Source organism: Lissotriton vulgaris, chromosome 12 (assembly GCF_964263255.1).
Source record: "Lissotriton vulgaris chromosome 12, aLisVul1.2, whole genome shotgun sequence".
Taxonomy (NCBI): domain Eukaryota; kingdom Metazoa; phylum Chordata; class Amphibia; order Caudata; family Salamandridae; genus Lissotriton; species Lissotriton vulgaris.
The window spans coordinates 782,950,024-782,974,548 of record NC_141700.1 but is presented as its reverse complement, the minus strand read 5'-3'; the positions used below and the strand labels follow the sequence as shown (position 1 = coordinate 782,974,548).

Sequence of the window (24,525 nt, the reverse complement as noted above, 5' to 3'; positions counted from 1 at the left end):
ACAATGGCTTGCCACTCCCATCTGTGACATCAAAAGGGGAAGGCAGAAGATGAAGAGAGAGAGAAAGAAGTGGGGTGGGGGATGTGTATGTGGAGGTGGTGTGACCTCCTACCCAGATGTTGTTGGTTTCTTTCCCAGGAGGAGAACAATGAGAAATGCATCCTGGGCAGGGACGATACTGCAGACTCTTTTGGACTGCTGCTCGTTGTGGTCATTGGGGTGCACATTGCGGTCAATCTTGCACGCCTGGTAAGAAAGGAAATGCTGCCAAACAGATGTGGATGGCTCGGGTTGGGGGAGTGAGCACTTTGGTAGCCTAAAGATGGCCCCTTGGCGGTAATAATGCAATTGAATTCTGGTCTCTACCTGTCTGTACAGTGTCATAGTTTAGTGGGGATCTCTGAAACATTATCGTGGTAAACAATATTGTTGACAAAAATATTGTGTGAAAAATATTGTGTACCACAAAATTGTTCTCCTATACTTATAAAAGTAAGTAAATAACTATCAGAAAAAAATATTGTTGACACTAATATCGTTCAAAAATATACAAAAATATCTATCTTTTTAAATATAGAGTTTAAAGTAGTAAATGGTAAATATTTCAATATATACATGTAATATGATGCACATAAGTATATTCCACTAATATTTAATACTATATATAAATATATACATATATAAACACACAAGCACAAATATATGTGTTTGTGCATGTGTGTGTGTGCATATATATATTCATATATATAGTTTAACATCAATAAAATATTTATTATAAATTATATTATTTTTTATCAAATAAATGTGAAAATATACATAATATAAATAAAATATATCTTTTTTATATTGTACAACTTTTTTAAAAATATGTATTTTTATTTATTTTAAAATATATATGTATATATATTTGTAGTAATTAATATAAAACATGAATCAAATTAATATAACGTTAAATATATTTTTGTATTAATTATGTTAATATGTTACACTAAAAAGCGGCAGAAATGAAAGTAAAAGCACCACCAACGACATAAAATCACTTCTGAAAAATTTGGAAAAGCTATTACGCACAGAGCAAAATAAATGGTGGGAGAAAAAATCTTTAGAAAACTATTGTGAAGTAAATAGAATCCCACGCTGCTTAAGAGTAATGATTGTGCCAACATTCGAAAACCCTAACCCGCTTATGATGAAAGAGTGGGCAACAAATAACCGAGAGGCTTCAATGAACATGGTGTCCACCCTAATTGAATACGCTGAAATAGACAGGATTTAAATCCTCAAAGAGATTGATGAAACTAATGGCCTACTTGATGTACTTGAGAATAAAGATCAGATCAAGAAAGGAAGCGAGGAAATAGATGTCTGTCTTAAGAAATTGGAGGACACCATCAAAGCACGAAAAATTTACAAATTCACAGGAGACAAGTGAGATTATGAACCTCAGAGGGTATTTACATTTTCGAAGAAATTTGACACTGTGAAAATGCAAGCACTGGCAATTAAAACACCAGGTGTAGCACCTACTGCTGCCGCAACAGGCCAAGGGCCTTCTACCTCGGATTTGAGCTCTGATCTTAGCAGTAGTGATTCTGACCTCAGCAGAGGTGCCAGTGGTCAAGAACAGGTGCCCACAAATTTCACACCTGGCGAGGAGCTTACTTTTTTACAATCGGACCTGCGCCAAACGTTACGACCACGCAATCCACCCAGGAAACAAGGCGACGGAGGAACTGGCGCAGAAAACAAAGGCGCAAACTCCGGAAACAGCAATCGCGGCAGGTTAGGGAACAACAGAAAGAAGTGGTCCCAACGTTGAATGGCGCGGACAACATAGTAATTAATCCCTCAGATACTTTCCTGTCTGTTGCTGAAATTCTAATGCTATCCCTAGGTTTATCGTATTGCCCACTCAACAGTTTTAAGTATGTCCAATCGAGGGTGGACATGTTCAAATTTATTAGAAAACTCAAATTCTACAAACTCAAGAGCACAACGTACAGCGTCCCTGGTTTCAAACAGCCCTCCTCTACATTCTTCACATTATAGGTTTCTGATATCAATACATTAAAAACTTTGCAGTCCTTATCAAACGAAGACGAGGTAACATCCGGGTCCTAACAAATGGACATGTTAGATATTGGTATGAGTTTTAGTTCTGCCTCAGATAGCCCCTTCCATACAACATCCAGTTTTGTGCTCATGATGCCCAGAGACGCTATTGACGTCTTCAACGACTGTGTCGCTGAGGATTTGAATCAGTTGAATAGAAAGATCATGCGTAAGAAAATTCACAGGAAGCATCAAGACATACAATACTCTAAACTTATGCATAAACTCAGGACAAACAAGAACTTGATCGTAAATCAGGCGGACAAGGGGGGCAATATTGTCTTGTGGGCGAGAGATCTGTATTTACAGGAGGCTGACTGCCATTTGAGCGATATCGATTGTTACAGGAGAGCCTCCCCCAATGACCTGATACGAATAACAGACACTGTCTTCAAAGGACTGGCTCAATGGAAACGCAAGGGTTTACTCAGAAAACACGAATTCAGGGCCATATTATCAAGAAAGGGCGATACATTATCGCCGCTTTTATCAGCAGGAAACTGTAGCTAAAGCGGCGATAATGGGCTTGATAATAGGCCCTTGTTAATTCCCATAGAAGCCCAGGTTAACACCAGAACCTGGGCTTCTATGGGAATTCACAAGGACATATTATCAAGCCCATTATCGCCGTTTTAGCGGCAGTTTCCTGCCGATAAAAGCGGCGATAATGTATCGCCCTTTCTTGATAATATCGCCCTCAGTTTCCTGAAGAACAATCACCCAATAACACCTGTTTTGTTCTTTATTCTGAAAGTACACAAAAATGTAACACCGGTGCCTGGGAGACCTATTATTTCGGCTCAAAGAACTCGTTTAGAGACTATGTCGAAGTACATGGACTACTATCTGCACAAATTCGTAGAAAGTCTCCCATCGTTCATAAAGGACACTGGTAATTTCCTGTCCAAATTGCAGTCTGTGAAGTGGGAAGAGGATTGCCTCTTCATTGTGATGGACATTAGTTCACTCTGTACAAGTACACTCCACTCTGATGGTATTCAATGCGGTCAAACACTATTTGGGCAGTAGAAGTATCCATTTATATGAGCACAACTTGATGATTTTAAAAATGATAGAGACATGTCTCAGTAACAACTTTTTCCTTTTTAACAGGTGTTGTTCCAACAGCTACGGGGTGTAGCCATGGGCACATGTTTCTCCCCCAGCTACGTGTGTCTTCACGTTGGCTGGTGGGAGGTACATAGCCTCAGGGTTGACCACAAGGTTACTTATGACTCGCACGTCCTCCACTGGTGGAGGTTCATTGACGACGTGTGCGTCATATGGAAGGGGTCTGAGGAATCTGCACACCAACTTGTCCGCAACATCAATGTTAATAATCTGAATTAGATTTTTACTGCTCATATTAACCCCTTCGCTGCTCATGACGAGCTCAGCTCGTCATGCAGTACACTGGTCGTGTGCTTATGACGAGCTGAGCTCGTCATGAACAATGGGATTTCAAGGGAGTTCAGCACCGGAGGAAAATCTCCCTAGCAGCGATGGTGTTAACAAAAGTTGTGTACAATTCTTAGATGTGGAGTTGTAAATAGAGGACAGCATAATTCAGACCAAACTTCACAGGAAAAGCACTGCGGGCAATTCAGTGCTACATGCCAGCAGTGCTCACCCACCCCACCTAATCCCCAGTATCCCCTACGGAGAATTTCTGCATATTAGAATTTGTAGCTCAGAAGTGAATCTTGACCAATGGCAAGCGGAAGCTTTTCAGAGATTTCTAGCTATGGGTTATAAACATATGGAGTTGAAACAGGCATTGAACAGGGCCAACAAACACAACAGGGAGGAATTTCTACAGGGACAAATAGCTACCACCAATATCACCTCTGTAACTACTGTCCAGTCGACCAGTACCCCAGATCCTGTCAGACTAATAACTTCTTAGAGCTGCCAGGAGAGACAAACCAGGAGGTTAATTTACAAACATTGGCCAATAGTGTTATCAGATCTGACACTATCGCAAGTTGTGCCTGAACTTCCAACTCTCACATTTAGACGCGCCCCCTCGATGAGAGACGCGCGTGTCAAAAGCAGCCCTGAGGTGATTGTATCTGACACTTGGTTGTCACCCAGGACAGGCTTTTTTAGTGCAGCTTGTGCAGAGCGTGTAAGTTTGGAAAAAACATCCCAGAGAACACCACAGCATTCGACGACGACCCTATTAAATTCCAGGGTCATTTCACATGTCAAAGAGAGTTCGCAGTGTATATATTGGAGTGCACTTGCCAACTCAAGTACGTTGGGAGTACTAAACCCCAGGTCTTCAACTGTATTCCCCTACATCTTCGGGCTGTGGTAAACTCGGATCCAAACTACTCAGTGGCTAGGCACTTAAAACATGTTCACAATAACAATCTCAATGATCTGAGGTACTATGTAATTGGATATGTACCAAAGTCAGTTTGTGGTGGCAATACGGAGAAACTATTGAGTCCGCTTGAATCACATTTAATTGTATTACTAGACACTAGTATGCCCAATGGTCTTAACACAAGTGAGGACCTTCATAACTTTCTATGAAAGGTCCACGACCGGTCAAACTGGTGCCCCCTGCATTCACAGTTTCTCCAGCTCTGTAGGATTTGTATCATTCTGTCCCTGTATTTATTGTATCGTAACCTATGTTTTTTTACTCTGATATTTATTTTCATCATTGTTGTTAGCCATGTATCAATTTGCCAAAATGTTGCCTCTTTGCACTCAGTCAACAGGTTTACTGTACACTTGCACTTTATCATTCAGAGACTTAGATGGATGTTGATATTTCGGCCAACAATATATGGTATTTTTTGCAAATTTTTTAGCGAATTTGCACTGATTTGCACATGCACTCTATGTTCATGCACTTTATGGGGATCGTACAATAATGGTAACGTTTTTTACTTGGTTATGTTTAGACAGCTCAAATTATGCATTATGACTGATGGAACTGTATTTTATTCAGGATATGGCATGTTGCCCTCTATGGTTTTCATTATAAATGCAATCAGTATTTTATCCATGTTTTTATCCTGTTTGTACAGTTTTTAATACTTTTTTCTACCATATTTTATCAGTCTTGTATTCATTTATGTTTATCCATATGTATCCATGATTTTATGTTTGTAGGCATTGAGTGGATAATTATTATGATTCATGCTTATTCAATGTGGGCATTTTGCGGTGTACCACCAAGTCTCTCTACCATTGTGATAGCTCAAGGGGAGGTGATCTTTGGATGTGCACACTATAGGTATGTTATTATTGGTCCAGCATGTCATGTGATCAAGATCGCGGAAACGAGGTTGAAACACGTCAGCCAGGAGTGTGGTTGCTTCATATGTATATTTATATTACCTACTGGCGGTCGCCAGTAGGTAGTTATAGTTAGGACCAAGTTTCCATAGGAAGAGCATTTATTGTTCTGCTTATAACTTTGGCATCCTTCGATGAATCTTCATGAAATTTTCAAAACTAATTCTTTGTTTGTATAAGCTCCTATGTTGAAAGTTTGGGGGTGATTGGTTTAGGGGGGCGAGATAAAGGGGGGGTTCCAAAACATGTTTTCTCCTTGTTAATTTCCATAGGAAACTTTAGACAAGGCTACAGGTCGAACGGGTGAACAGAATTACCCCAAATTTGGCAGGGTGAAGGGTCTTGGTATAGAAAGCACACTTTTGTTCATTTGGTGTGAATCCGTTAAGTAGTTTAGGAGAAAATTCGAAATTTACAGATATCGATATTTGGGAATTCTGCCATCTGATTGGCTGAGGTGTTATGAGCTTGCTGCTTATTGTTTGTGAGCGCTGTGAGCGTTTGCAGCTAGAAAGTGTTGGCCGCCATTTTGTGATTTCGTTGAAGCGAGTAAGGGGAAAAAAGGGTGAAAAAAGTAGGAAAGGAGGGTAGGAGCACTGTAACCTCTGTGGGGGAGTGTGAAGCAAAGTATTCACTCCTACCGGTCTGAAAGTGCGGTGTTGCTCAGAGTGACATCGTGCCGAAGTGATATGCTGCTACTCTCTGGTATGAAACCTAGAGCCTAAACCGTGTCCCCATTGCTGTAAAGGGATGGGCTCTGGGCGCTGTAGTATACGTGTGCAAGTAGTGTTAGTAGTCGTTTATACCATACAAGAGTGGGAAGCGAACTACTGACCGCTACCGTGTGTTTATACTATACCGGAAGTGGGAAGCGAATTACTCACGCCTTCCGGTGTGAAGACTCGGGGATGAAACCGAGCTTAGTGCTGTAAAGTGATGGGCTCTGGGCACTGTAGGATACTAGCCGCCGTAGTATAACTGTGTAAGTAGTGTTAGTTTGCGTTTATAGTATATAGGGAGTGGGTAGCAAACTACTTTCTCCTACTGGTCTGAAGGCTCAGGGATTGACTGTGAGTCTAAATCGTGAGCTCATTGCTGTAAAGTGAGGTGCTCTGGGGGCTGTAGTATACCTGTGGAAGTGGTGTTAGTTTGCGTTTATATAATACAGAGAGTGGGAAGCGAACTACTCACCCCTACCGGTCTCAAGACTCCTCGATGAAACCATGAGCTCATTGCTGTAAAGTCATGTGCTCTGTGTAGTATAATAGTTGAATATTAGTATGTAATTCTACTAGAATGTAAGTATGTAATGTTAGAATGTAGGACTGTCATGAGGGGAACCTTGGGGAGTATGTACATGGTGGTGGAGAAGACGGTTGCCTGGCTGTCTGCTCCTGTTGGTGGGTGTTTAAGGTGTCTTGTTTTTCTGCAATAAATCTACTTATCGGATCCACTGCTGTCTGCCTCTTCACTACATAAATTTGGCGACGAGCGGGATAAGGTAAAAAGAAGGCAGCACTCACCAATATTTCAAAGTTGCTTGCATTGTGCTGAAGACTCGTTTTCTTTGTGTAGCTGTTTCTACTCATCCCAGGGTTGTTGGCTCATTGAACTATGTTATCCGACCTCTGGTAGGATTTATATTTTGAGATTTTGCGCTTCCTCTGCTTCTTCACTACACTCTGGTCGCTGTACCACACGTGTGTAAGTAGTGTCAGTATGCATTTTTACTAACAAATGCATCTTGGTCCTAGGGAGTGCGACCTCCCAGGCGCAGCTCATACAATGTCCCGGGGTGTGCATCCACTGGACATTTATGTTTGCTGTTAGAGGGCGGTGCATGGCTTCTAACCCGTGATAGCAAATCCTTGTTTGACTAGTTGAAGCAAGAGGAGGAAAACCTTGTATCCCTTTAATAGAGCGAATCTGGATGGTAAAAATGGAGAAAACAAAAAGAAGAAGCGGGGTATCACCTGTTCATTTAAATGAGGCCCCTGGTAGGTAATGTTCTGTGGCCAATCCTATTATTATATTGCAGGGTCTCTGTAGGACTGGAGATCTTAATGACACATGTAAATTAGGCGCGGGAGGGCACAGAGATGTTTCGCAGCCTAGGGGATCGCCACCATCCCGGGTATTGTTTGCTAATTGTTCGGGGGGTTCGAGGCAAACTGAAGTCCAGGGATCGCCACCCTCTGGGCCTTTATTTAAATATACTGGGTGGGCCTTGGCAGTTCCTGAAGCCTCGGTGGTCCTAGGCAGTGCCTTATTGGTTCTGTAATCACACTGGCAGTACTCATGGTGTTCAGTCAGTCAGTCAGTCAAAGAATCTTTATTCGATTTAGTTAAAAATCATACAAAGAGAATAAAAACATTTATGTACAAGTAAAACACAATTAAACAATTTCATATCAATCGAATTCATGTGGTGAAGTATATAAGCTAAAAACAGGATTATAAAAAGGAGTATACAAAACAGTTCATACGGGGAAATCTTATAATGTCTTACGTGATCTTGATCTAGCCGCCGCCACTAAAAAGTCCACCATACAAAATGTGATACGGATGTTACACAATGATTGGAGATAAAACATGGCTGGTCTAACCTGGGAGAAACCAGCTTCCCTTAGAATAGGTAACAAATATTTTTTTCTCTGATCAGAAAAGAAATCACAAAACATAATAAAGTGCATGGTGTCTTGTACAGAGAAATTATCACAAGTACAGGGCGGTGCTGACTGGTTTCGCCCATGTGTTAAAACTTCCCAAGTAAAAATGTATAAGATTAAATCTAAATTTAGTTAAAAGGAACCTGTGAAATGGCTTAGTGACAAAACATAGATATGGTTCTAGTGCGATGGAATTCACTAGCAAATAGTGTCATCTCACTGCAGGCTTTTGCAGTTCCCTTTCCTCTCGACACACTCTTACCCTTAACATAAATTGTTTTTTAACGATATCTACGTCTTGTGTCATAATGCCAGAGGGGTCTGTAAAGAGTTCCGGGCGGCCCAGTTCCATAAAGGACTTCTTCAGGTAGGCCATCCACGGTATTCTGCTGCTATGATCCAAAGACATGACTTCCTTCATTATCAAATGGTTGAGGGATAGTTCTTTATTGAGCCATGTCTTAAGCCAGTAAATTAAAGGTGCCAAATGTAACCTGTCATTAACGTAATCCAGACCCACTTCTGCATGTATGGACTGAGGGCTAGGAAACAAGCTCTTCGGAAGGCGGAGAGAGCCTGGCGAAGGGACTATAACGCGGAGGCACATCTATTGTATGTGCAGGAGCTTGCTATATACAAGAGAGCGATCCAGGCACGTAAGGCAGACTTCTTTGAGACTAGGATCGCTACTGCCCAAAATCCCCAGAAAGAAATCTTCAAAGTGCTCTCTGAGCTTAGGAAGAACAGGTGGAGTGCCGCAAGGGTCGGCGCTCTCTCCGCTCCTTTTTAATATCTACCACCAGCCTCTGATTTCAGCAACTTAACAAGATGGAGTGTCAGATATATAACTACGCTGACGACACACAGATCATTATTCAAATAGAGGATACTCCTGGAGCTCAAGCACGCCTGCATAACAACCTGAGATACACAGTAAACTGGATGACTGCCAACTCCCTGAAGATCAATCCTGATAAAACAGAGGTGCTGCCAATTACCACCGCTGGCAGCACCTGGCACGATGGATTTTGGCCCGGGGAGCTGGGCAGGACGCCAGTTTCAGCAACCGTGGTAAAAAGCCTGGGCATCCTCATTGATGGAAATTTGTCCATGAGAAAGCAGGTGTCTACTGTGGTGGGTACATGCATAGGTTTACTCAGGCAACTGCGTAAAATCTCCAATCTACTGTCCTTTTCTACTTTAAGGAGCGCAGTGACAGCCATGATTCTGGGGCGACTGGATTATGGCAACGCGTTGTATCTGGGCTTACCCCAGCAACAACTTTCACGGCTTCAAACAGTGATGAACGATGCAGCAAGACTGATTTATAGGAAACCTAGGAGGGCGCATGCATCTCCTCTTCTGCGCCAGCTGCATTGGCTTCCTGTTAGGCAGAGGGCATTGTTCAAAGGCCTTTGTATTTCCCATAAGGCCATTTACGGCAATGCACCGAACTACATTAAAAGCAGACTATCGAGTTACATTTCAGGTAGGGCATTGAGGTCGTCTGAGGCCACACTCCTGACAACCCCTCGGTATCGCTTATCGACCCAGGGCGGTCGAGCATTCTCCACTCTACTTCCGGCAGCATGGAATAAACTTCCATCAGATCTACGGAAGGAATCAAAGTTGCTGCCATTTCGACGGATACTAAAAACAATACTGTTCCGAGAGGCTTGGGGAGAGTTGTAGCGGAGTTGCCGGTTCTATGGAGTTGTCTGTTTTGTCTGGTACAAGCGCTTAGAGACCCCCGGGTGATAACGCGCTATACAAATTGAAATAAATAAATAAAAGGTTGGTGTCGACTGGGGAACGGACAAGAGGGAGCGTAAAAATCTATTTTCCGCCTTTTGGATAGATTCCAGACATACGTAACCCCATAATGGTGCGCCATACAGTGCCACTGAAAAACATTTGCTGTTGTAGACCTTTAAGAGGGCTTCCATCGGTCTAGAACCCAGCCTTTTAGCGAAACCCGAAAGAGCCGTTGATGTCCTGGTCACCGCCAGGCTTTTGGCCCTTACCTACGGGCCCCAGATACCCTTGTTGTCAAAAAGCACCCCCAGGTAGGGAAAAACAGAAACACTAGAAACAACTTCGCCCTTACATATGAAGGTTTTAACCAGGGCCCTTTTCCTCTGGTGGTCAACAATCATGGTATGTGACTTGTTCGAATTAACCTTCAAGTCTAGTTGGTCCATGAATGTGCCAAAGGCGTCTAGGAGCTGCTGGAGACAGACGCCGGTGCGGGCTATCAGCACCGCGTCGTCCGTGTATAGGAGAGCAGGGATCTTAACTTCTCCTACACGCGGAACGTCTCTGGCCACTCCATCCAGATGGCTACCTAGGCCGTTGATATAGATTGTGAAAAGCAGGGGGGACAGTATGCAGCCCTGCCTGACCCCTCGCATGGAGTTAAAACGGGATGTGCATCTACCTTCTTTTGTAACCCGCACAACTGCAAAAAGCTCTTGGTGGAGAGAAGCCATGAACCTAACCAGTGCCTCATCAATCCCAATCTTCAGAAGGATGTCCCACAACTTAGACCTGTTCACCAAGTCGAAGGCCGAGGAGAGGTCCATGAACGCTAGGTACAGAGACCCCTCCTTGGCCACCGTATACTTTGAGATCAGCAGGTGTAAGTTGGAGCACTGCTCTATTGTTCCTCTCTTCTCTCTGAAACCGTATTGGATACCGTCCAAACCTCCACAGCTCTCCAGACTATCCCTTAACCTGGCCAAGAGGACTCTGCCTAAGATCTTACTTATGGTGTTATAAAGTGATACACTTCTAGAACCCTTACAGTTGTTTGTAGAATTACCTACGCTTCATTTTTGTAATAGTCTGTTGGTTTATATTTGGTAGGTGCACCGCACAATTACAAATGTTTTCCCTCATAACCTCCTATAAACAGACAATTTTCACAATAAACTACAGACAAGTGTTGTCAGAAAAAGAAGACCTATACACTCATTTATTGGAGAAAAAAAAGAACCTTATTAAAACAACACAAATAAATGGAAACGCAAGTTTATTGGAACAAACAACAGTATAACATGAAATACGTGGGTGGGGCTCCTCCGGAAGCAGCGTACAAAATCTGCAAGACAAAAATGAAACATCAGTATGTGTGCCATGTGGAAGAGGAAAAGAAAGGCAGTCCGAATGAAAGGAAGATAGTGAGAATGGGAAGGAGAGGGAGTGGGTGGAAGGGAGAAGGGGAGGAAGAGTCAAAAGAACATAGGGAGGAGGAGACAGAGCATCGACCTACTGCACCCAGCCCTCAGTGTTTACCTTCCATCACCCATTTGTCTAGGATGCTGGGGTCCGCGAGAAAGAGTGTGGTCCAGCAAGTCCTTAAAATGAAACATATGAATAAGGCCAGAGATTACAATATTAGCTATAGGAACATCGCTTGCCTGAGCCTGTGCACCCAGGGTGCTGCACCCCAGCACCTTCCCCCGCACTGTGCTCAATTGTAGGTCCTGCGCACCGAGGCTTCACTGCTCACCTGCCACCATTGGTGTGTCCAACGACGTGTTGGTGCAAGCTCTGAGTCCGGGGTACCTTTGTAGGGTGGGAGAGCAGGTCTCCAGTCGGGGACGGTGTCTTGATACCACGATGGAAGGCATCAGAATGCCGAGGGCATCATCATGGGGTGAGCACCCGCTCTGCCCATTTTGGCTCAATCAATTCAGTGTCTGAAAAGGGAAAAATAATTTAATGGTGGAAACGTCTGGAGGTAAATGAAGGTTTATTTCAACCTTAATAGAAAACACCAGTTGAGTGCATCCTTTGTTTTTGAAGTACGATCTACCAACTGTTAGTGGTAATAGTGGTTCAAAGAGGAGTTGGAGTGCACAAGAATACACAAGGTTAAATAATAATGTGTTATACCAACGTTCACATACAAAGGTACAGAGCGAATGCTAGAAGCATAATGTGCGCGTGTAATGCAGTGGCGGAAGCCCGTGTGCATGTACACTTAGTAATGAGCTCACTACAGTGCCCTAAAAGCCAACGCCACATGTCTGTAGGGCAGTGCTGCCCGCTGGTTGAGGCCTACAGTATGGTCCAGCAGGTCCTAAAAATGAGACAGACATGTGACTGAATGAGGTCAGAGATCACATCATTAGGCACGGCAACATTGCTTGTTTGCACCCGCACACTCAGGCTGATGCACCCCACCCCTCCCGCAGCACTGTGCTCAACACGTATCTGCAGGGCAGCGCTGCCCACTGGCTGAGGCCTACAGTACCGTCCAGCAGGTCTTTAAAATGAGACAGAGATGTGACTGAATGAAGTCAGAGATCACATCATTACGCAGGGCAACTTCGCTTGTTTGCACCTGCTCACTCAGACTGATGCAGCCCACCACTCCCGCAGCACTGCGCTCAATTGGAGCCGCTGTGCACCCAGGTCCCACTGCTCACCTGCTGTCATTGCTGTGTGTGCAAACACTACGGGCCGCAGTGTTCACAATTCAGTTGCAGTGTTGATTGCAGGATGGTGTACACCTCATGGATGCCTTTCGAAACACGACGGGCAGTAGGGTTCACAAGTTAGAGCCAGTGTTGATTGCCATGACGGTGTACACCTCATGGATCCCTTTTTTTTATTGCGCATTGTGATATGCGAGGTGGATGCGGCCATATCACCTGAGGCAGTGTGGAAGAACTGGGATATGTGGCGTTGTCGTTATCCTATTTATATGTATGCAAAGTGGGCTGGGCTTGTGTATGCCAGGCCAGCGTAGGGGTGTGAATAATTGTTCCGGGGATCTGGGCATTGTTCAGTTCCTGCCTGGCAAGGGAGTGTACTTATGTGAGTTTCTTTTAGTTGTGACGTCACAGAATGCGCAATTTACATTAATGTAGCATGTATCGGGAGGGCAGCAACTATCGCTAATGAGATGCTGTTTGAAAAGATTGAATTGCGAACATCACATGTCGTTGTCAAGGTTGTGGATATGCGCAGACACGCATGTCAATGGTGTACGGAATTATTGAAAGTGTTGCTATCGCGAAGCGTACACATGTGAATGTGCTTGGATGGAGGGAGGATCAGCAGTGAGGCTACGCCATACACAGTGATAACGCTCATTACAGTCAAGCAATGCTTGTCAAACGTGAATCTGAAAGTCTCATATATAACACACTCCTATATTGGTAAAGCCTGACAACAGAGCGTACAGCAATACAAATCTACACATTACTGTTTGTCACATGAGATCTAGGATGTGTACTCTGCCCGTGGGTGATGATACTTCTTAGAGCCACCAATACCCAGGCCGAAAGCACACACACACACCAGGGGCATCGTGTAACACACATTTGCTTTTTGATGTAACGTTTGAGATGCATGGCCATCACACGTGGAAGGCTATTGTACAAGCCATGAATATAGATCAAGATGATCGTTGCATGTTGTATGTAGTATAAGATATGTGTATACAGCAAAAACCTTTTCAAAAAATCTCTCTAAGCAGAAGAGGTGTCTCTCATCAAACGCTGTAGAGAGAATGACTAAAATGGGTGGGGTCGTCCAACTGTTACAACGGGAAATGTTATGAAGCAATCAAATGCTTTTTTTAAGGACACATGGCAATCGCGCACCGAGCGTGCAAGGAAGCTGCACCCAACGCGATTTTGAGAAAATATATTTATCATAATATAAGATTATTACCATTAGAAATATATAAATGTTTAAAATATTTTAGATTATCGTTTGCTCTCATATACTGTTTAAAGTTATTTAGATATACTTTTGAGACAAAAAAATAAGAGGAAATGGAGTACCCGGGGTGACACCATACGTCTGTGACGTAACTCAGGGCCTGGCGGCGTGCACTCGTCGCATACGCAATGCGCAGCAGGCAAGACCCCATACGTACATGGCTTGGCTTGGTACTGTGTACCAGTCGGAAACCAAAGTAGCAGCTTGGGCAACTTCATGCGTATATATGGTGTTACGCGGGACGCGGTGCCACGAACTTGTTGGATACGAAATGCACATAATTTACGAATTTAGCAATATGGTGGATCAGATTTGCGTGGTGATGGAGCTTGGTAAGCTACCGGTATGGGAGTATAATAGAGTTCCAAAATATTTTTAAAAATATAGGTTTTATAAATATTAAAATATGAAATTAACATTTAAAAGATCTTCCAAATTCACTGAAAAAAACATAGAATTTCTCTGGTTTTATATGAGTCAATTGTTCAACTGACTATAACGTCCCTGAAACCTATGTTTTTTTTTTGTGAATTTCTAAGGTTTTTTAAATGTTAATTCCTAACTATAACGTCTGTAAAACCTATGTTTTTTTCAGTGAATATATATATATATATATATATATATATATATATATATATATATATATATATATATATATATATATATATATATATATATTAAATGAAAAAGGAGCGCCTGTAATGGAAGAGCCCAACCAGGTTTTTCAGTAGCCTCCAATTATTTATTGCAATGCCCAGCAAGGAAAGTTCATTCTCATCACAAGAGTTCAATCCGCAGAACGCCGACGCGTTTCGTTTTTAAACTTCTTCAAAGGCGGCGGAAGTAGAGTGTCACATACAGCCGTTTTTAAAGCACCCATTAGTTTCAAAAGTACCCGCCCTTGTGGGCGTGACCTTGGATAGGCCTCCTGGTACTTGTAGTGCCGCTTATTTACACCTTCTGTGAGTCGCTGTATGCACACTGTCAATTCACTCAAATTAATCCCCCAGTGGGTGGTGATGCCGAAGAACAAATCCCCTCTCGCATTCTTACTTGCAACAAATCGGCACCTGTTCCTGTTCACATGGCGTCGCTTGGTGCAGTGGCAGGAGCGTTGATATATATATATCCAAAAGTTCTCTTCCAGTTTTCAGAGGTAGGGAGACGCACACGGTACATAGATTACAGCATCTTTATTTGGCAGTATGAGGCACCTGACGCATTTCGTTTTTCTTAAAACTTCTTCAGAGGTGTAGCCTCAGTTCATGGGAGTTCTCCGTGGGTTACAGGTATGGTTTTGTACATTTATGCCGGCCCCCTGGTGGACACACCCATTGTGACCGTTTGCTCGGCATCCTGGTACCTGAAGTCCCACATGTGTTATTCGCTTCGTAACTCTCACATTACTAGTTTTTCAAAGAGGGAGGTGTTTTCTTCCTCACTGCAGCAGAGTGCTCTATGGATTGCAGTGACATTGTTTTAATCCCGGCATTACCATTTTCCTCCTCACGTGGTTAACTCGGCATGCTGATTCCTGCATTCCTTCGCTTACTGTGTTGTTTGTTGGCTCTCTGCACGATAGTCGGTGAGGTCATCACTGTCTGTCCTGGATTATCCAAGTTTCAATTATCCAGGTCTGTGTATCTCCCTGTTGCTTCCCAGTCTTTGATGGGACTGCTAGGGATCCATACCCGACTCCGGTGTCAGGCGGCAGCCTATTTCCCCTGGTTTGCGGTTTTGCCGAGACTTGCTCTAGCGGTTCAGATCGGGAAAACTTTTGGCGCTCTTGCTGGTGGTGCGTTTTCTCTGCGACAGAACCAGTCGCTCTATATCCAAAAGTTCTCTTTCAGTTTTCAGAGGTAGGGAGACGCACACGGTACACAGATGACAGCATCTTTATTTGGCAGTATGAGGCACCTGACGCGTTTCGTTTTTCTTAAAACTTCTTCAGAGGTGTAGCCTCAGTTCATGGGAGTTCTCCGTGGGTTACAGGTATGGTTTTGTACATTTATGCCGGCCCCCTGGTGGACACACCCATCGTGACCGTTTGCTCGGCATCCTGGTACCTGAAGTCCCACATGTGTTATTCGCTTCGTAACTCTCACATTACTAGTTTTTCAAAGAGGGAGGTGTTTTCTTCCTCACTGCAGCAGAGTGCTCTATGGATTGCAGTGACATTGTTTTAATCCCGGCATTACCATTTTCCTCCTCACGTGGTTAACTCGGCATGCTGATTCCTGCATTCCTTCGCTTACTGTGTTGTTTGTTGGCTCTCTGCACGATAGTCGGTGAGGTCATCACTGTCTGTCCTGGATTATCCAAGTTTCAATTATCCAGGTCTGTGTATCTCCCTGTTGCTTCCCAGTCTTTGATGGGACTGCTAGGGATCCATATATATATATGGCAAAAACCTACAAAAAACGATATATGCCTTCTCAACTGGAGAATACGAGGAAGTGCGTGACGATCGATTTGAGACTCGACTTTGTCAAAACCAAATATTTACAATTGCTTACCTGGAAATAAACAGACCAGGAGAAAGACATCTATTTTTTGTCGAAAGAACCTTGGCAGATTCTTCTTTATTAAATTAACACAATTTTAGAAGATCAGCTACAGGCACCAATTTCCTCAATGGGGTTTCTTTTCTTGATGAAATACTAAGTCCTGAAGATGGTCTTACATAACTAACGAGAAAAGACAGAAAACGTCGACCAAAGTCATCAACTCCCCAGTTTTTATGTACTGAAGAACACCTTTATACATATGTTGTGTTTGGCTTTCTTCGTTTAAAATTGTTTTTGGAGCTGATGAATTGTTATGAATTGTTGAGTGAATCTTTAAAAACACTGCTATTCATGACTTTTATTTAAGTTTTGTTCTATTATTTGTCCCCATGATTTATTCTTTGTGATTGATTCAAATACAATTGATTTTTAACATAACTTCCTTTTTCTGTGTGCTTTTTCGCTTCTCTTTTTCTGTTTTTAATTACCTAAGAGATTATGTATACTCTGTCCTAAGAAATAATACAATTCATCTTCAAGTAATCCTGTGGATACATTTGGCTCAATTATCTAATGAGCCTTTGATTTAAATTTCTATAAATTCATTCAAACTAGTTGTGAAACAAAATCCCTTGTAGTCAGAGAAGAAGAGGCACGTACTCGAGGTATGTATGGATCAGGCTTCTTTATTGTTTTTTCAGGTCTCCCACGACCTCGCAATGAAAGAGAGACGCGTTTTGCCTGCGCAGCAGACTTTATCAATCTAATTGGCGCGTCTGCCAATTAGATTGATAAATCTAAATCGCGTCTGCCCATGTGGAGTGAGAATCGTCTTCCTCATGTACCTGACCCTAGCAAATTGCTGAGTGGGTCCAAACGGCTTCTAGCCGTGAGTCCCACGGAAATTCCACCCTTTTTTTTGTCTTTTTAACACTAAAATCCTCACGGCAGAGTGCACCTTAGTGCGTGTACCCCACCGGAGGATCACACTATCTGGTCCTGAAGAAAGCTGAGCGACTCGGGCTCCTAAAAGCAGAAACATGTCGACCTGAATTCATTTTTCACTGTGGACTAGGTGTCTCTGGTAGACGAGACCAATCCTATGTTTCCACTTATAACTGTTTTTAATCAGTGCTGGTTGGACTATTAATAAAATAGTTGACAGTCACGACTACGCACTTTTTAGATTTAACACTTTTTTGCACTCACCTAGCACAATTTGGCTTCTTTTCCACACCCTCAACACACACAAGAACCAGCTCCGCTGTAAACAGGCGTCGTAGCACACTGGAAAGACATTAGGTCTTTCCAGTGGGAACCCAGTGATGAAGCATGTCACCACTAGGTTGCTGAGTGAGGGTTCTTAAACAACTTGTTGTATATGTGTTGGTTTTCTTACCTTTCTTTCCCTTCCACTTAAACCTTACACCTTTATTTGGGGTTTTGGTTGGTCCTTCACTCTTCTGTTGTTTAATAATAATAAATCAGTTTCCCATATTTTACATAATTTAAAATCAAGTTAATGATTAAATAATAATTAATAATACATTGTTAATTAATTATTACTTACCCACCGTATACCCCTACATATCTAACAGTCCCCAAATAACATATAACAAAAATAAATCAGTACTACATGAATTACATAATAAGTATAATTCATATAATCAAATTAAATGTACTAACTAATTCTTAATTAATTTTTACCTAATTAACTTCTCATCCAATCCCCAACAACCCGTTACGACACTATAAATTACTATTTAAATTGTAATCACTTAAAATTTGGAGCTATGTTTTAATAACAGTGAATAACATTTATATAAACAATAGTAACACATATCATTAATCTATCAACTCAAACACATAATATAAAAACAATATTTTTAACCAATATTAGTGAAATGGTATTAAAAACGTGGATATTAATTATGATATTACCTCAAAAAAAGATATTCTTGTCAACGGTTTTCTCTCTCTCTTGCACCTTCACTTCGTTTTGGTAGGGGTCAATGTACCATACCTTATTTTGCATGATGACTCTACGTGTATAAATTTCCAGTTGCTAGGCACAAGATTGATTGTGCCCTTCTCTCCTTCTTTCCCCACACCTAGGGCGGGAAATCACGTAGGATTCCATCCTGCGATACCCTGCAGGTTGTATATCTAATTTTTGCTAAAGGTTGAAAATCCCTGCAAGTTGATGAGCATTTAGGTCCTGAAGAATTGCCCTAGTGGCATGAAACATGTTGACCGCACCATAGGCGAGGGTTGAACGAGGCCAAATCACCTTACTCTTTGTGCCTCGGTACCCCTCCCTTCACCACTTTTAAACGAGGCAGTGAGCCATATCATTAAAGGTTTCTTAATGGACTCTACTGACCTTTTTTTAATTTTCACTCACGCTCACTATTGCACTCCTTTTTTGGCTCCTCACACACATGCATCTATTGGCTGAGGAATAAAAGAACTCCACTAAAGAGTAGCACTCAGTGCTACCCGACAGGCATTGCACCGCCAGCCTGCCGTTGGAGCAGGAGGCCAATGATGACACGATACAATCATCGGGTGGGATGGCAACAGTCGTCCAACCTTTGAATTGTGTGAGGCATCCTTAATTCCGTCAAGGGATTAGCTTATTCCCTATTACACAACACATTCTAGAGAGAGAGTCATTCCCTCAATTTACTCAACCCTTTGTGGGGAACTCTATACACCCTTTTTGACTTCTTGTTACAGGACACGTACATTGGACCCCGGTAAACATTGTCCTCTATCTGTCCCCCTTGTTGTTATAATTCTCAGCGTGGGTTCCCCCCACGGGATTTTTGGGTTACCAACGGTGACAAATTCCCACCAGGTTGGCCCATCCACAATCAGTAAATACTGATTACCCCATAATCAGAACCCGCACTACTCTGGCTGGCATATTCTTTCGCACCCTGATCATCTCCCATCAACATGGAGGATGTTCCAGGCCTGAGTTTCGACGAAGATACCATAGCCGAGGCGTTAAGAACAGCGCCACCATTACTGACCAACCCCCCTGCCTCTACATCTGGCACGTCCTCTGACGAATGGGCAACCCTAACGGAGATGAAAAAAGAACTTATAAGAATCACGATCCACGGTATTATGATGACCGAATACCTGAGGAGTAACATAGCCCCACAGGGCCTAATCGTTAATATAGTTCCACGATTATTCCTGGAGGACAAGCAGTTTAAAGTCGACTGGTGCCAGGTATCCTGGAAATGTACTAAAGACCTACTATTCCTAATTTCGCAAACAGCGAAGCGCCTTTCTGATGCCTTACTAGAAAAAATCTCAGCCCTAGAAGCCACAATGAAGAGCGCCATTCACAAAAATAACAAAGCGGCCTTCACTACTAAGCTAGCCGAGATTAACCAAGAAATGGCTGACCATCACGAGTTTCTCTTAAAACAAAAAACAACCAAACTTCAAAAAGATATCACCAAATTCGAGAAAGAGAAAGTCTACCCCTACCTTAAGGATGGTTTCAAAGGGAAAAGGATTAGTTATTCTTCTGACGATAACTCAGACAACAACAACAGACGTGGCTCAACAAGCAGCGATTCCAATGGTGGCTATCCTGCAAGAAACCCTCGAGCCCCACCACGTACCAACTGGCAACACGGTTACCAACAAGGTCCAGCCTTCCATGGCCCGCCCCATATGGCACCACCTTGGCAATACCCATTCTTCCCACAAGGCCCCCCACAGTTCTACCCTCTTAATCCGCCACCTTTTCAAGGCAGAGGTTGGGGCAGAGGAAGAGGGCGAAAGCGAGGCGGGCAGAAAGGAGTTCAGTGGCAAGACCAGCCGACACCGCCAACAGCAATGGAAACCAGGAGCACAACCTCCAGGGGGAGAAAAGTCTGATTGTTAATCTCTCTAAAAAAAAAAAAAAAAAAAAAAAGTCCTCTCACCGACGGAGAAGAGCGTTTTGGAAAAAGGCCTCGGTTTTGTTCCAACACCGACCCCAGACAGCTTCCAAGAAATGATTGAGGTAAAACAACTATTCAGGAAAGTGCGGCTCCGTGCTTTCTTTGATAACAAACCTGAGCCCACCAGCCAAGACAGTGGATTGAGGAAACCGTCCACCTTTACCCCCACTGATGGGATGGTCCCCCCGGAAGTCCTGACTTTCGAACGAGCAGTTCTGACAAGCCTGCAGAATAAACCATACGTCAAACAGTTCCACAACTTGACCTCTGCAGAAAGACAAGCATCTATCAACCTGGGCAAGGATGAATCTATCGTCATCAAACAGGCAGACAAGGGGGGAGCAACAGTCATACAAGACTATGAGGACTACGACCGCGAATGCAGACGACAACTGTCCAATACTACCCACTACAGACCCCTCACCGAGGACCCTACTAAACGGCTTACGACGACCATCATGAGCCTCATAATTGAAGCGGAGACCAACGAATGGATTAGTAAGAAAGAGGCTGATTTCCTGACCACCACGGAACCTGTTACGCCTTACTTCTATACCCTCCCCAAGATTCATAAAGGGACTACCCCAGTCCCAGGGAGACCCATTGTCTCCGGAATTGGGTCACTTTTGGAGCCACTATCCCAATTCTGCGATGCCTTTCTTCAGCCAGTGGTGAAGCAGATTCCTTCATACCTACAGGACACCAGAGACGTCCTCCGTCTGATTAATGAAGTGGATGGCAGAGAAGATGTTGATCTCCTTCTAACTTTAGACGTAGAAGCGTTGTACACCAACATCCCGCAACAAGCCACCCTGGAGGCTGTGGACTCCGTTCTGCGGCAGGAAGAATGGTCCTCCTCCCCCACCCCGATAGCCTTCATCATGGAACTAGCCCATATAGCCCTCACTGAAAACTTTTTCAGGTATGAGTCGCAACTCTACCACCAGATCCGCGGGACCTCGATGGGTTCGACGTTTGCACCGAGCCTGGCCTGCATCTATATGGCAACCTTCGAAAATAACCACATCTACCCACCGGAACAGAACCCGTTCCGAGAACATCTCACACTCTGGCGTCGATATATCGACGATATTCTAGTCTTCTGGAAAGGTGATCGGACCAGCTGCGAAGCCTTTTGCACGTGGATTAACCTGCAAGACCCCTTTTTGAAATTCACAGGCACGATCTCTGAGGCGTCTGTACCCTTTCTAGATCTGACAATCAAGCTAGAACCCACAGCAATCACAACAACGCTGTTTAAGAAAGAGACAGACAGGAACAGTCTGCTTTTGTACAACAGCCACCATACCAGAGCCCTAAAGGATAACCTGCCTTTTGGGCAATTCCTACGGCTTCGCAGAAACTGTACATCAATAACAGACTACAAACAAGAAGCTAATAATCTCCAACACAAGCTTCAGGACAGGGGGTACCCGACTCGACTTCTCAAGTCATCATCAAAAAGGGCTCTCAATAATAACAGAGACTCACTGCTGGAAGTCAATACTAAGGAGCAAGACGACACAATCACATGCGTAACATCTTACACAAGAAACTCCAACTTCATAAAAAAGACTGTGAACTCGCATTGGGGAATCCTCAATACGGCGGGCCTGGAAATACCTCGGCCACGCTTTGCATTTAAGAGGACATCCAACCTCAAGGATACCCTGATCCATACTCGCCCCAAGAAAACGAGCACCCGCCCAGCTAATACACTCTGGGACCTGCCACCGGTTACGGGACATTATCGTTGTGGTTCCTGTGTCGTTTGCCCTCAGACCATCCAAGGTAAAACCATAGAACTTCCAAAGGGTTTCACCTGGCACCTCAACAAGCACACAAACTGCAACAGCGCAAGATGCATCTACATGCTGACATGCCCATGCAAGATGATCTACATCGGCATGACGATGCGCACCGTGAAACTACGCATCATGGAACATAACAGCAACATCCGCTGTAAAAAGACACACACCAGGCTGTATGAACACTGTAGACAACACAACCACCTGGCGGAAAACATACAATGGACTATCCTTGAATGCCACCCTTCCATTAACCAACAGGCATTATACAGAATGGAACAGCGATGGGTGCATCGTCTCCAGACAGATGAACATGGTCTCAATGATTCTGTGCCTTGGAATATGCTAGCCAGATAATCCATTCTTGGATTGTTCCTACCCAAGACTAAGTACCATCCTTCTATACCCATTGAAGGCACCCCTAGCATTCTCCCAATTGGGGTTACTCCGTTCCAAGATGGCGCCTTGCTGTGAACGCTTATTCGGACTGTGGCTGCCCTCTCTTTCCACACCACGCTTGTCCGCGTTACCTAGCAACGCTTTGCACACACGCCCACTCACGGCGCCCGCGGCATTCTGCTTCTTAAGCAGCTCAGCCACACACCGACTCACCGGCTGTCCTGCGATCTCGCCGCTGTGGTAGGGGTAGGTGCTTACAAGCCTAGTGCCTCGAACATACAAGGTAAGATGTGGTTTACGGACACGATGGTTCTGCGTGCCATCGATTGGCGATCACCTTGGCTTAACCGCCAGGGACCCACTTGAAACCGTCTTGCTCCGTCAACCACAATCATAACCGGAATATTTACTCTATTCAGGTAACTACCTTCCAGCTCAGGCCCCACAAGGACAGTCAGTGGGGTCCGTCTACCAGGGACTAAGGGTGAGGCCCTCTTGAGAATATTCGACCCTGGTGTTCCCATTTGTTCTTCACCTATTGAAGTGCCATGGTTCTGATTTTAATTTTCAAGTCTCATTTTTAACGAATACACTACCCCTTGGCTGTAAAACACATATGAGTGACTAAGCATGGAGTGTATAGCCTGATGTATATCGAATTTATGCACCCTATTCATTGATGACATTTGGCACTTAGAATGTAAACCCCCTCCCCGCTTACTTTATTTTGTAAAGTTTTCTCTCTCTCTTGCACCTTCACTTCGTTTTGGTAGGGGTCAATGTACCATACCTTATTTTGCATGATGACTCTACGTGTATAAATTTCCAGTTGCTAGGCACAAGATTGATTGTGCCCTTCTCTCCTTCTTTCCCCACACCTAGGGCGGGAAATCACGTAGGATTCCATCCTGCGATACCCTGCAGGTTGTATATCTAATTTTTGCTAAAGGTTGAAAATCCCTGCAAGTTGATGAGCATTTAGGTCCTGAAGAATTGCCCTAGTGGCATGAAACATGTTGACCGCACCATAGGCGAGGGTTGAACGAGGCCAAATCACCTTACTCTTTGTGCTTCGGTACCCCTCCCTTCACCACTTTTAAACGAGGCAGTGAGCCATATCATTAAAGGTTTCTTAATGGACTCTACTGACCTTTTTTAACTTTTCACTCACGCTCACTATTGCACTCCTTTTTTGGCTCCTCACACACATGCATCTATTGGCTGAGGAATAAAAGAACTCCACTAAAGAGTAGCACTCAGTGCTACCCGACAGGCATTGCACCGCCAGCCTGCCGTTGGAGCAGGAGGCCAATGATGACACGATACAATCATCGGGTGGGATGGCAACAGTCGTCCAACCTTTGAATTGTGTGAGGCATCCTTAATTCCGTCAAGGGATTAGCTTATTCCCTATTACACAACACATTCTAGAGAGAGAGTCATTCCCTCAATTCACTCAACCCTTTGTGGGGAACTCTGTACACCCTTTTTGACTTCTTGTTACAGGACACGTACATTGGACCCCGGTAAACATTGTCCTCTATCTGTCCCCCTTGTTGTTATAACGATTTTTGTGCATCACAATCTTTGTGTGTCACAATATTTAAATTCCAATATTTCTGTGTCTCGATATTTTTAAATCAATATTCTGTTCAGTGGAGAGCTGAATGTTCCAGTTTTCTGAACCACAAGTAAAAATATAGACATCTCTCACTGTACTCAACGGGCCCTGTTCACACGTTTGTAATACAGAAAAGTTGACTTTAATCAAAGCTGTGAATTTTAAAATGTTATATTAGTTACTCAGACTTTGTTATTGAACGTACGTGGCCTGCTGGTAGGCTTCCACATTGTCTCTAGACTCTAAAACTTTAGGCTGTCCCTTGCTTTGCTACGCCTGCTGCCTTTCCTTACTGTGTTAGGTGACTAACTTAAGTCTGCTGCAAGGAAGCCTGAAGCCTCTTCCTGGACTCTTGAGATTTTAGGTCTCTCCTCTATCAGAGGAAACCTG

At 43.6% G+C, this 24,525-nt stretch overlaps 1 protein-coding gene across 1 annotated transcript in view; it reads left to right on the top strand.

Annotated features, from left to right (window-relative positions):
- The first annotated feature begins 87 nt into the window (after positions 1–87).
- Positions 88–24,525, top strand: part of LOC147678705 (uncharacterized) — a 35,290-nt gene continuing 10,852 nt past the window's right edge. Inside the window, exon 1 of the mRNA XM_086945716.1 lies at positions 88–249. Coding sequence (XP_086801842.1) covers positions 88–249 — 162 coding nt within the window. The remainder of the gene's footprint in view (positions 250–24,525) is intronic.